Source organism: Neopelma chrysocephalum, unplaced genomic scaffold, assembly GCF_003984885.1.
Source record: "Neopelma chrysocephalum unplaced genomic scaffold, ASM398488v2 Primary Assembly neopelma1_295, whole genome shotgun sequence".
Taxonomy (NCBI): Eukaryota; Metazoa; Chordata; class Aves; order Passeriformes; family Pipridae; genus Neopelma; species Neopelma chrysocephalum.
In genome coordinates, this window is record NW_020897957.1 from 133152 (window position 1) to 147788 (window position 14637).

Below are 14637 nucleotides of genomic sequence, written 5' to 3' on the forward strand. Positions count from 1 at the left end.
GAGTTCCAATGGAGGCAGAATAAAATAAAATAAAATAAAATAAAATAGAATAAAATAGAATAGAATAAAATAAAACAAAATAAAATAAAATAAAATAAAATAAAATAAAATAACTAAGCTGCAGCAGCTCTCACCCAGGGTAGCCAGGACGTGGCGCAGCTCAGCCCCCATGACCGTCCCGTTGCCCTCCTTGTCAAAGACCCGCAGCCCCTCCACGAAGTCCTCGTAGGTGCCCGTGTCCTTGGTCTTGGCGATGTGCTGCAGCATGGGCAGGAAGGTCTCGAAGTCAATCATCTTGGAGTTCATCTCTGCAAGGACACGGAGCAGAGCAATGTTTCCTTGGAGGCTGCGAGAGCTGAGGGGTCACCATGGGACACCAGCCATGGGACACCCACCATGGGACATCAGCCATGGGATACCCACCATGGGATACCCACCATGGGACATCAGCCATGGGACACCCACCGTGGGACATCAACCATGGGATACCCACCATGGGATACCCACCATGGGACACCAGCCATGGGACACCAGCCATGGGACACCCACCGTGGGACATCAGCCATGGGATATCCACCATGGGACAGCCACCATGGGATACCCACTATGGGACATCAACCATGGGATACCCACCATGGGATACCCACCATGGGATACCCACCACAGGACATCAGCCATGGGACATCAGCCATGGGACACTCACTGTGGGACACCCACCATGGGATACCCACTATGGGACACCCACCATGGGACACCCACCATGGGACATCAGCCATGGGACACCCACTATGCGATGTCCACTGTGGGACACCCACCATTGGACACACACCATGGGATACCCACTATGGGACATCAGCCATGGGACAGTCACTGTGGGACACTCACCATGGGATGCTCACTATGGGACACCAACCATGGGACACCACCATGGGACACCAACCATGGGACACCCACCATGGGACATCTGCCATGGGACATCATCCATGGGACACCCACCATGGGATACCCACTATGGGACATCAGCCATGGGACATCAGCCATGGGACACCCACCATGGGACACCCACCATGGGATACCCACCACGGGATACCCACCACGGGATACCCACCACAGGACATCAGCCATGGGACACCCACCATGGGACATCATCCATGGGATATCCACTCTGGAATACCCACCATGGGACATCAGCCATGGGACACCATCCATGGGACACCCACCATGGGATATCCAGTGTAGGATACCCACTGTGGGACACTCACCATGGGACATCCACCATGGGACATCATCCATGGGATATCAGCCATGGGACACTCACTGTGGGACACCCACTATGGGATATCCACTATGGAACACCCACCATGGGACACCCACCACCCCATCCACCACGGGTACAAGAACTGTCCCAAAATTCCAGTTAAAGGGGAGAGAAGAGTATAGAAACAGGGAGGTATTTCTGCAAACACCCCACACCTTCTCACATATCTTTTTTAGAACTATCTGTGCCCTCACAACCAGTCCATCCCTTTGTTTTTCGGGATGGCTTTGGAATATCTGTATTTTTTAGTCAACACACACAAATTCCTGCCATCAAAGCAATTTTAAAAGAGAAAAACTTATCATTGTAAAACACATTGATGTACAGGGTTAAATTAAACTCCTCTCCTCAGTTTGTTGACTGCAAGGCCACTTCTTTCCTCATTTATGTTTCTGATCACAGCCCTTGTTGTCCCAAAATTAACATCTCCATCAGAAAAATGGAGATCTCACGGATAATTCTTGGAGTGACCTTTTCCAAAACACACACACACAACGGGAGGGCACCAACCTTCTGGTTTGGGTCTGCCCAGCAGCTTCATGACCTCGGCCTGGGTGGGGTTCTGCCCCAGAGCTCTCAGGACATCCCCACACTGGGCGTAAGTGATTTTCATCTCCGATTTCGGGGTCCGGTCGAAGAGGGAAAACGCTTCCTTAAATTCTGGGAGGCAAAAAGAGAAGGAGAAATTCATTCCAAAGACAAATCTGCCTGAGCCTTTTATTTGGGAGTTTGGGAACAGCCTCGATGAGCTTTGTTGCCTCTGTTATCTGCAGGGTTTGTGTTCCTCCTCCCCTGGGTTTTCCGGTTCCATCAGGGATGGGATCGGAGAGGTCAAATGCTTTTCTCCTGGTATTTCCTCCTCAGTTCAAATGCAGAAAACAGGGTAGGAATGGTTGGCCTTGAGAGCTTTCCAGCTCCTCAGGAAGGCCCAGGATACTGCAGGAATTCTGCTCCTGGGATAACTGGATACTGTGTTAAACGTGAGGCACTTGGAGAGCAACAGCCCCCGGAGCTGAAGGAGCATTTCCATCAGCAGGGAACAAGATATTCCATGAGGAAATACTGGAATTGTGAACAAAAAATGCCATCGTGAAGTACTGGAATTATGAAGCAGATATACCATGAACAAATACTGGAATTATGAGCAAAATATGCCACGATCAAACACTGGAATTATGAACAAGAAATGCCATGATTAAATACTGGAATTATGAACAAGAAATACCATGATCAAAAATTGGAATTATGAAGAAGATATGCCATGTTCAAAAACTGGAATTATGAGCAAGATATGCCATGATAAAATACTGGAATTATGAACAAGAAATGTCATGATCAAAAATTGGAATTATGAGCAAGAAATGCCATGATCAAAAACTGGAATTATGAGCAAGGTATGCCATGATTAAATAGTGGAATTATGAGCAAGAAATGCCATGATGAAAAATTGGAATTATGAACAAGATATGCCATGATCAAAAACTGGAATTATCACCCAACAAATGGTTGGTGAGGGAAGGTGAAGTTATGTGGAAAACCTTATCCCAGAATCCCAGAACAGGTTCCCACAACATCCTTGGGAACATCCTCATGTCTTTTCTTCCAGCCCTAAATTGAGGCTCTTTGCAGTAGCATCCTGGTAGAAACATTCCCATGGGAGATGGTCCCTGTTCTGCCCCCAATTCCCTGTGGATGTGGTGCCTGGGGACATGGCTTAGTGCTGGACTTGGCAGTGGTGGGTTGGTGGTTGGGCTTGATGATCTTCAGGATCTTTTCCAACCGAAATGATCCTGTGATTCCAATGGAGTCCGGGCAGGAGCCCAGGACACACCAGTTCCTCAGGTCTCCTCTCCCTGCTGGAGTTGCAGAAGCAGAGGAACACCTCAGGGTGCAATAACAGGCTGTTATCCTTTACTACCATCCTTGATCCTTTACCCCTACTGTTATCCTTTATCCTTTACTTCATAGAACCCCAAATATCCCCTTGGCTTTAAAGCCCTGAATCCCTGAATCCCACCCTCGTCCTGCTGTTGCTCTTCTGCACAATTCCCCTCCCACTTCCCACACACAGTGAGTTTATCCCTCTTTTCCCGAGGTCCTGACCTTTTCAACCACTCAGCCCTTCACTCTGCTCACCAGATTTTCTCCATCTTTCCCTTCTCAATCCCTTCTCCTCATTATCCCATTCCCCCTTTTTTTTCCTCTCTTCTCCTTTGCTTATTCCCCTCTGTTCCTCCCTCAGGGTTTGCTTCTCCTCCTTTGTCCCTCTCTTTTCATTTTTATCATTCCACTCATATCTTACTCATCTCCTTCTTCATCCAAGACTTTCAAACAACATTTTCTCCCTTGGGACTAATTAACATTCCCCTTGTTTTCTTCTTTGCATTCTCCTCTCCCGGCTCTTTGCTCCTGTCCCCGGTCCCTTTGCCAGCCCCTCACTCCAGCAGAGGGCAACCTTGGATTTTCCCGGGCTCCTTGCTGGCAGTGGGAAGGGCTCAGAGACCCTTTCCCAGCTCCGGCCTGTCCTGGTGGTCTCAGCTCCCGAGCTGGAGGACAAACCCACCCCCCTGAGCTCCTCATCCCCCCACCACTCACCTCCTGCCTGAGCAGCCCCCAAACGTTCCCAGCCCATCCCAGTCGCTGCCAGCTCAAATTTTCATTTTTTTCCCTTCTATTTCTATTTTTTTTGTCATTTGCATTTGCTGACTTGATGCAAATCCCCATCAAAGCAACCAAAGCAGCCTGGCCAGGGTGTCCTCTGCCCTCCTGCGAGCCCTGAAACCGCCGGCAGCAGCGCTGGATATTTTCAGCTGGCTAATTACTACCCCTCTGCTCATCTTGAATAGCTCCTATTCTGCCCTTTTCAGCGATTTTCGGGGCTCAAGAGGCCAGAAATGCAGTTTTATAAACACATGTGGCCACAAGGGCTGGGTTTCACTGGTGGTTGAGGCAGCAGGGCACGGAGAGGTGGGTGTGGAGCTTCACCCACAGCCCGTTCTGCTCCTCAGAGCAACAATTTGGGGACCAACAGGATAATGAATCCCTTCAGGGACTCCTTGGGGCATCAAAGTCTTCTCCTTAGCAAGAGGAAAGGGGTTTGGAGTGTTCTGGAAGGGTTGGAAAAGAGCTTGAGGTGCTGCAGCCTCTGTTTCTCCTCCACCAGCTCAGTTCAGAATCAGCTGCCAGAAACCAGTTGGGTCAATGGAGAAGATCAGTGATATCTGAGGGAGGGTGGAATTCCCATTGCTCTGGGATCAGCTGAAAAACTGGGAAGCATCCAGTCTCACTGGGACACCTGAGTACTCATTGGGTCAACAGAGAGAGGAGAGGTGACTATTATACATTATTATATATATTTTATATATATAAATATATAAAATATATATAAATATATAAATATATATATAATATATAATATATATAATGTATATAAATATATATATTTTATATATAAAAATACATAAGGGTTGTTGCATCTTATTTATTTAATTTTATTTAATTTCATTTTATTTTATTTATATATAAATATAAATATAAATATAAATATAAATATAAATATAAATATAAATATAAATATAGATTATATAGATTATATTATATAAATATTTATATATCATACATTATATATAAATATATAAATAGATATTATATATATTCTTATATATTGTATAAATAATATATCTCCAGGTGTGGTTTTGAGACCTGATCCCTTTTTGACCACCCTGGATTCCCTCCAAATCTGTCCTTTCCCGGCCATCCCAACGGGCTGGTGGCCAGACAAGCATCCCAATTTTTCCGAACGTGTCTTTTCCCATTCCCTGACGGAATCTCTGGAGCTTGTTCTCCTCGGGGAGAGAGAAAACAAGGCACTGATAAATGAGGAGCATCCCTTCCAATCCCCCAAAACTTCAGCTGAGGAAACTATCCAGATGTTTTGTGCTGCTGGAATGATCCCAAGGTTTGGAGCTCGGAGTCCTGCCTCTCCTATGGTTCCCCCTTGACTTTGGGACTTGAAAAGGGGCAAATTCCCAGAAATTAAAAGCTGTGTCCAGTCTTGAGTTACTTTTTGAGCTGTTGTTAGAAAATAGAAACTAAAGCCATTAAAGGGGGGGCTTGAAAATCCACAATGTTGGAAGTTTGTGGCAAAGCCTCAGCCTCCAGGATATTATGGCATTTTCTAGTACAGAAAATCCTCCCTTCTGTATCTCTCCTCCCTGATTGATTTATTTTTTCCTGTTCCAATTAGCCCCATTTTCTGATACCATCTTTTCCAGGCCCTGCCAAGTGCTTAAACACCAAAGCAAAGTTCTCCCAGATGTTTGATTCCATCCATCAATTATCCTGGAAGTTAAAAAAAAAGCAGGCTGGTAGTTGAGGAAAAAAATGGGGACAGCTGCAGGCACAGCGTTCCCAGATTTCAGGCCTGAGGTTTTGGTATCAGTTTCTTGGGTTTTAGAAATGAATGCTGATGTTTTGCTTTGAAAGAAGAAAAAGAAAAGCCATTTCTGTCATTATTTGCCGGTTTCTGGAGAACTGGAACACATTAAATCCTGATTAAATACGGGGAAAAGTTCTCCAAAGAGGGTTGGGGCACTTTCTCTTGAAAGGATTCATGGGGGTTTTTTTAGGTTTGTTTTTTTTTTTTTTTTCTAAAAGTAAAAGCACATCTTTGGAGTGAGGTTTTGGGGGTGTAACTGCTCTAAATGGTCCATGGTTTTCTCCCTTTTCTTTACCAGTTCACCACAGGAATTGGACGAGGGACAGAGCACAAGAAAAGCCAGGAATGAAAGCACAGCCTTCCCAAGGTTGCTCCAATGTCACCCCCACCCCCTGCTCATCCCAGGACTTGCCAGCACCTCCCAGGGATGGGATTTATCGTGCAGAGAAGAGAAACATCTTCCTCACCTTCGATCTGGTCGGGGGTGAACTCGACCTGCAAGACACAAAGAGGGACCAGATCAAGCCCAGGGAACTGAGGCAGGGGAGGAGACACTGCTGGAGTCTCTGGCTCGTGGTGGTGGGAAGGTCCAGGGAAGAGACCTTCCCCTAGATCAGGTTGCTCCAACCTGGCCTTGGACACTTCCAGGGATCCAGGGGCAGCCACAGCTTCTCTGGAAAATCCATTCCAGTCCCTCCCCACCCTCCTAGTCAGGAATTCCTTCCCAATATCCCACGTATCCCTGCCTTCACCTGCCTGGCTCCTCCTCGTCCTCCATCTCTCATTGTTCTGTCACCAGAACTCCCAAAACCCACCAAAGCAAAGGTTTGGCTTCTTGAATTGATCTCCCAGGTCAAAACCCATCAATGGAATCCTTTGGTCTGAACTGAATCCCTTTTTCTATAATCCTGAAGCCTTGAATGGGTTGGGCAGGAAATATTCAGGTTTTCCCAAATGCAGCACGACAGAAACAGGATGCAAAGATCCCACTCTCCCAACTCTGTCTCAAGGGGGTTGTGTTTCTCCACCATTGCAGCAACCACCACCCCAAATACCTCCAGAAAATCCTGGAACAGTTTGGGTTGTAAAGGAGCTTAAGGATCATCCAGTGCCACCCCTGCCACGGGCAGGGACACCTCCCACCAGCCCAGGTTGCTCCAACCTGGCCTTGGACACTTCCAGGGATCCAGGGGCAGCCACAGCTTCTCTGGCAAATCCATTCCAGTCCCTCCTCACCCTCCTAGTCAGGAATTCCTTCCCAATATCCCACCTGATCTAAACCTGCCCTCTTTCAGCTGAAGATCATTCCATCCCAGGGATGGAACAGCACAAACTGTCAACCCCCCCAGCAAATCCACTCCATCCTCAGGCACTTCCAGCTCCTGAAAAATCAAAGAGTAGCTGGACCTCTTCAAACTGTCACAGCTCCTGCCCTGCAGCTGTCTTGGAAAAGAAACAGGATCAAGCTGCCAAAGAGACCCTGTGATAACAGGGGGGACAGAGAGAGCTCTGCTTTTGTTTCCCAACACTCACAGGGTTCCCAAAATAATCCCTCTGTAACCCAGGACTACTTTGCAATGGGCCAAAACTTCCCTGTAGAAAATTAGAGAGTCCCAGAGTGGTTTGGGTTGTAAGGGACCTTCAGGATCATCCCATTCCACCCCCTGCCATGGGCAGGGACACCTTCCACCAGCCCAGGTTGCTCCAGCCTGGCCTTGGACACTTCCAGGGATCCAGGGGCAGCCACAGCTTCTCTGGGCAACCTGTGCCAGGGCCTTACACCCTCCCAGCCAGGAATTCCTTCCCAATGCTCTCCCTGATATCCATTGTGTGCTCTGACAAGCACAGCCCCATTGAACCCCCAGGCAGGCAGAGAAAGCAGAAGTGAGAAATGAGTTTATAAACCTGCATTTCAAAGCCCCGTGGATGTGGCACTTGGGGACATGGGGCAGTGGTGGCCTTGGCAGTGCTGGGGAACAGTTGGACTCCAGGATCTTAAAGGTCTTTTCCACTCTAAACCCATCTTTGATCCCAGGGTGATTTCCTGACTCCCATCTCCATCCAACCCACAACCTGTGTGGTTCCACTTCCCACAGGGAACACCCACCACTGCCTTTTTCCATCCTGTCAGCACAAACTCCAGGGAAAAGTGCACCCAAGCACCTCTGTCTGAAAAACTTCAGGGAAACCCCAAGTTTTTATTTCTCCCCCCATCCCTCCTCTCATTTCACCAATTTTTCCCCATCTCCACGTTAAGATGGAGCTGGTTTATGGGAGGAACAAATACTCCTTACATCCTTACAGTCCAGCTTTCCAGCAATTTGGGAAGAGTTAGCACATTGTCCAGGGCCTCGTGCATATTCCGAGCCGGGCATTTAATTTCAATTTAATAGTTATTGCACGTTACACAAATGGTGATTAAAACCACATTGATGGAGGTTTCGCAGCTATGTGAGAAATGCAGATCTTGTTACGGGGCTGCTCCACATCCAGGGCGTGTTTGGAACGACTCCCTGCTCTTCCAGGGGCAGATTGGAGAGGGGAATAAAGGCTGGGAATGGCTGGAGGGATGACGGGAATGCTGCCTGGAGGGGGAAGTTCTCCCTTCCCCCCCTGGTACACGCACCTGGAACACGGGACAGCCCCGAGGAGATGTTGTTTCCTCATCTATAAATCAGACAAAACCCTCCACACACACAATTAGAGACACCAACCAAGCCTTCTGAGCCACAGCCACACCAGGAGCAGACAAATATCTTGGCTGAGGTCTCAGAAGATGAGTTCTCAGAAATCTCCAAGGCAGGATGTGTTTCTGCAAAGGATTTCTAGGGCAGGACCTGCTGCAGAGCCCTGAAAACCCCCAAAAACTATCAAACCATGACCTATTTATCACTCTCTCATCCCCTCCTTTTCAAAAAGCTGCCAAGTTGCAGGGTTTGTTTTGCTGTTGCTGCAAAGAAACGGCCTCAAGTTGCACCAGAGGGGGCAAATTTCCCCAAATTTCCCCAAATTGGATTTAAGGACAAATTTCTGCATGGGAAAGGGCTGTCAAGCATTGGAATGAGCTGCCCAGGGCAGTGGGGGAGTCCTCATCCCTGGAAGTGTTCCAAAAACCTGGGGATGTGACCCTTGAGGAGGTGGTTTAGTGGTGGGTTGGTGGTTGGACTTGATGATCCTCAAGGTCCTTGCAGCCCTTTGTGATTCTGGGCAAGTTCCTTCAGCGATAAAGCAGAAATAATGTGATAAAAAAAACACTTCTCGGGTCCTGGTTGGTCTGAGGTAAGGACTGGAAAGGGAAAACTCAGCAGGAAAATGAGAATTGTGTTGAAATCACCCTATGAGAGCAGAGCAAACCCTCCCAATCCACCTCTTTCCACCTGCACCAGCCTTTGCTTTGCACAACTTGCACCAGTTTGGTCCAAACACCCAAAGAAATGTTGGATGCCCCATCCCTGGAAGTGTCCAAGGCCAGCTTGGAACAACCTGGGCTAGTGGAAGGTGGGATGAGATGATCTCTAAGGTGCCTCCAGCAATCCAGACCCACCAAAGCTGCCTCTTTGTCTTCAAAGGCTCCAAAACCCATTAGATTTTTCTCTTTAATTGCAGAGAAGTTGTTCCCTGGCAGCTGCAGAACAAAAGAGTGGAAGAGAAAACTGCCCCTCCAAAAAATGTTGAAAAAAAAATAACAATATAATCCCGTATTTTAGGGGCCACTGAGCAGTTGCCAAATTTTCTTGGGGGGGAAAAGTCATTTTCATTAAGAATGAAAACAGGTTTGGGTTTTGTCTTCCACTTGATGACAGTTTTAGTTGGAAATGAGGGAGAAAAACTGTTCCAGATTGGTCAAAATGTTCTCTTTAGCCCAAACTGAAGTAATTCCAACCCTTAATGATTTCAGGGTATTTTTTTTTTCTATATAAGAAGGAAAGAACCCTCAGAGATAATTAATTGCTTCAGATCAAAACAATCCAAACAGGGAATTAATTTTAAAAAGCTGAAACCAGTCATTTTCTTTATCCTTCTCAGATTTTTATTGGAAAGCCCTCTGCAAAAATCTCGGGTGTATTTGCCAAATATTCTGGTGCCACCAAAGTGCCTTTTTGAAGTTTTCCTCAAGTGTTTTTTTGGGGGAAACATCCCCCAGCTCTGTGAAAAAGGGAGATACACGAGGATTGGCCTGCCCAGAAAATCCAGCTGGAAAATTCCCTCGATTTCCAGGGTTTGGAGGCAAGGAGGAGTGGAACATCCCCAGAGGGATTTTGATCTATCCCTGTGTTTTAATCCATCCCTGCTCAGGGTTTGGTTATTTCTGGGTCCTCATCTGCATCTATTGGGGGGTCATCTGGTGGTTTGAGTCGTCCCATGTCCCCTCTTCCCATCGAAAGTTTTACTGGATCGTGGAATCATGGAATGGATTGGGCTGGAAGGGACCTTAAGGATCATCCAGTGCCACCCCCTGCCATGGGCAGGGACACCTTCCACTAGCCCAGGTTGCTCCAACCTGGCCTTGGACACTTCCAGGGATCCAGGGGCAGCCACAGCTTCTCTGGACAACGTGACAGGACTTCAGATGGGAGCACAAGAGCCCCTAATTCAGCACTGAAATGGTGGGAATAATTCAGCACTGACCTGAGGTGGCAAATGGACACAGCAACATTTTGGGGAAATACCCCCCTGGTTACATTTTCCACATTTACTTTGTGCCAGTGGTGTGGGTCAGGGATGGAGGATTGGGTGAGATCATTCATCCCAAACATGCCTGGGCAGCTCTTGGATCCATCCCTCGGGTCAAAATCCATCAGTGGAATCCTTTGGTCTGAATTAAATCTCTTTTGATGTAATCATGAATTCCAGAATGGGTTGGGTTGGAAGGGACATTAAGGATCATCCCATTTCACCCCTGCCATGGGCAGGGACACCTTCCACCAGCCCAGGTTGCTCCAATCTGGCCTTGGACACTTCCAGGGATCCAGGGGCAGCCACAGCTTCTCTGGGAAATCCATTCCAGTCCCTCCCCACCCTCCCAGCCAACAACTCCTTCCCAATATCCCATCTAAATTTATCCTCTTTCAGTTAAAGCCATTCCCTGTGTCCTGTCCCTCCATCCCTTGTCCCCAGTCCCTCTCCAGCTCTCCTGGAGCCCCTTTAGGCCCTGCAAGGGGCTCCCTGGATCTGTCTCTTCTCCAGGTGAACCCCCCCAGCTCTCCCAGCCTGGCTCCAGAGCAGAGGCTTTGTGGGATCAAGGCTATGGATTGTTTCCTAACCCTGAAATTCCTTTTCCACTTCCAGGCACTGATTCATCCCTGTCAGGGAAGCTGCCAAATTCCTGTCAGCCTGAGCTCAACAGAGGCACAGGAGGGAGGAATTTCCCTGAGAAGGACCACGGATAGTGAATTTGGATTCCCACCAGGACCTGAAATCTCCAGGCCAGGGTTTCCCTAGAAAGGACCACAGATACTGAATTTGAATCCCCACCAGGACCTGAAATCCTAATGCCATTTTTCCCCTAAGTATTCCCACAAATACTGAATTTGGATTCCAACGTGTCCTGAAATCCTCAGGTCAGGTTTTCCCTAAAAAGAACCACAGATACTGAATTTGAATTCCCACCAGGACCTGAAATCCTCACGTTGGATTTTCCCTAAGAAGGACCATGGATAGTGAATTTGAATTCCCACCAGGACCTGAAATCTCCAGGTCAGGTTTTCCCTAAGAAGAACCACAGATACTGAATTTGAATCCCCACCAGGACCTGAAATCCTCAGGTCATTTTTTCCCTAAATATTCCCATAAACACTGAATTTGGATTCCCTCATGAACTGAATTCCTCAGGTCAGGGTTTCCCAAGGAAGGACCACCACAGGCTGCTGAGTTTGGACCCCCTGCAGCTCCATAGGGATGATGGATGGGACAAACCCAGGATTTCCTTTCAGCCACAGCAAAGATTGCCCAGGTTCAGGCTCCTGTTCCCTTCCATGGGCAGCCCAGAGCCAGGATTTTGGAGCAGAATCATCCCTTCTTTTACAGCTTAAAATCCAACAGCCAACACCTATAGTTTGGAAAAGTGCCCAGGACTGGCAGAAATCCAAAAAAGCAGCACCAGATCCGTGCAATCCTGGAGCACACATTGAAGAGCCATTTGCTGCTCACTAAATTAAAAATAAATCACAAGAAGCTCCCAGGAGAGCACTTCTCCTTAACAAGAACTGGGACTCGGAGGCAAATCCCAGAGAATTCCAGAGGAAACACTTCCTACGAACTCACAACAGTGTCTCTTGTCTTTCTTTGCTAAAATTCTGGTCCTTTTTTCCTCCGGACTTGCTCCTCCAATTCCTCAGGCTCAGGAAGGAACCTTGGAGGGAGAAAGAGGCCCAGCTTGGGCTTGCTCTGCCCTCCAAACCTTCCCAAACCTGAGCCCAGCAGGGAAATTTCTCCCTGAAAACATTCCTGCTGAGCTGCTCCGAGGGCCAACAATAACACTGGGGGGGGACAATGGAAACGGGGCAGCACCTGGAAGGGATAAAACCACGGGAAAAGGAGCTGGGAGAGGGAAAAGTGAGAGGGTGTGGGGAGGTTGAGCACGTGCAGGGGCCACATTCAGCTGGATCGGGGGTTGAACTGGAGGAACCTGCTCTGCTGGGAGCTGTTCCTGCCCATGGAATGAGGGAAAGTGAGATTTAAGGGCTTTTCCAACCCCAAAACACTCCAGAATTCCACGATCTCGGCAGCTCAGGGATACAGGATGGGATGCTCTGCCTGGAAGGGGGAGAACAACTGGAGTGACTGGAGGGGACTGAAGAAGGAGGGTCAGGCTGGTTTTGGGATCGAACAAAGCTGAGATCAACGTCAATCCCAAAGGGAATCATCCCGGGAGCGAGATAAGATGTGGCAGAGCTGGAAAAATCCTGGGATAAAGGAACAAACAAGTGACACTGATGATGGTGACTGACGGTTCAGCTCTTTCCAACATCAAAGCCCAGCCCAAATTTTGCCAGCAGGTTTTTCCAACGTCCCCTTTCTTGGGAATGTGAGTGGAGATTCCTGGCTGGAAGCCACTCCAAAGAGATTTTCCCACTGTCCTCGAGCTGGGTGAGTGACATCAATCCCTATTTAATAACTGGGTTAAATTTCATACAGTTTTTAATGTAATTGCTTCACTATTGCTTCCCTATATTTTAATAGTTTCTATTTTATATATTTTATATCTTATGTATTTTATATCTATTTTCCCTATATTTTAATAGTTGTTTTAGCTCCTGCACTGGGTAGGAAATAATTCTGTCTAAGATCTTTTTGCCTGATTTTCTTGTCCTAATAAATCAGGTGTGTTTCTAGAAATACGTATTTTATAGATATATCTATGAAGATATCTATGAAGATATTTTATATAAAAAAATATAAAAATAGAAATATAGAAATTATAAGTATATAAATAAATATATAAATATATAAAGTATAAATATATGAATAAATATAGAAAATATATAAATAAATAAAAATGAAAATAAAATAAAATATAAAGATAAAGATAAAGATATAAAATATAAATATATAAATAAATATAGAAAATATATAAATAAATAAAAATAAAATATAAATATAAATATAAATATAAATATAAATATAAATATAAATATAAATATATGTATTTGCTGACCTTGATCCTGTGGGATAAAGGTGTCTAAAGGTTCAGTCACAACCTTGTACATAAACCCTTGACCAAGTCTGGTCTGGAATTGGATCCAGCCCACTCCAAATCTCTCAGATGGGCCAAAACCTTCCTTATTCACAAAGGTTTTTGCCTACAAAGCCCTTCCCCTCTCCAACCTCCCCTCTCCCTCTTCCAGAATTCAGGGATGCAGCCAAATTCCTCCCTCTGTCACAGGCAAAACATCCTTTCTCCTCCAGAGTTATCCTCCAAACTTACCCAGGCATTTACTCCCCAAAATCCTTTCCCAAAGTAATTCCTGCTTTTTCAGTCCCCTCTCCCAGCCCTTCTCACACATCAACTCGTTTCTCCCAAATCCCAGCTCACTCGGAAATAATCATCCCTCAAAAAAACCCTTTGGGAAGGCCCAAAGAGCTGCTCTGACAATCCCACCTGGCAGGCTGTGGAAATGGGATTTTTCTTTTTTTCCCCATGAAAATTCTGGAATGGTTTGGGTTGGAAAGGACTTTAAAGCTCATCCAGTCCCAACCCCGGGACAGGGACACCTCCCGCTATCCCAGGTTGTTCCAACCCTGCCTTGGACACTTTCAGGGTGGGAGCAGCCACAATTCCATCCATCTCTCCCAATTAAATCTCCCCCAAATTGATCCATCTCTCTCCTCATGGCTGGTGCTGCCCCATCCCTGTGTTTTTCCCTCCTGGATTCTCCCACCCTGGTTGCTTTTCCACCTTTCCTTGCCGAACACCGGAGGAAGCTTTTCACTTCCAGACATTCCAAAGCCTGCAGGGCTTTCCAGGGAGAGCAGCTTTCCCAAAAATAACCCCTGACTGCTTTTTTCCCTGCGTTCCCGGGAGCTGCTACAACAATCCCATGGAGCAACGACCCAGGAAAACGTGGAAAACTGTCATGGATGACTCCAAATGGCAAACTGGGCCTTTTCCAGCTCCTCCCATTTTCCACCTGTCTCCTCGTGGCTTCTTTGTCCCCTGCACACGTCAGCTCAGACAATTTTAGCTGCTGGAATGCTGGCACCCAAATTCCCACCTCATCCTCCTTTATCCCTTTATCCCCCTCTCCCAAGGGTGACTCAACCCACCCCGAGATAGTTTAGCCAGGGATAAAAACCCTGGATCGGCTTCTCCCTGCTGATTATTGGGGATTCAAGGTCAAGGATCAGCTTTTCCCCTGGAGAAATCCAGAGGGGAAAATCC

The 14637-nt window shown here is 46.9% G+C and overlaps 1 protein-coding gene across 1 annotated transcript in view; it reads right to left on the minus strand.

Moving 5' to 3' along the window:
* MYL3 (myosin light chain 3) overlaps positions 1 to 14637 on the minus strand; it is a 21870-nt gene that overhangs the window by 3069 nt on the left and 4164 nt on the right. Inside the window, exons 2-4 of the mRNA XM_027704875.1 lie at positions 6224 to 6251; positions 1829 to 1978; positions 135 to 308 (exon numbers count right to left, since the gene is read on the minus strand). Of these exons, the coding sequence (XP_027560676.1) occupies positions 135 to 308; positions 1829 to 1978; positions 6224 to 6251 (352 nt within the window). The remainder of the gene's footprint in view (positions 1 to 134; positions 309 to 1828; positions 1979 to 6223; positions 6252 to 14637) is intronic.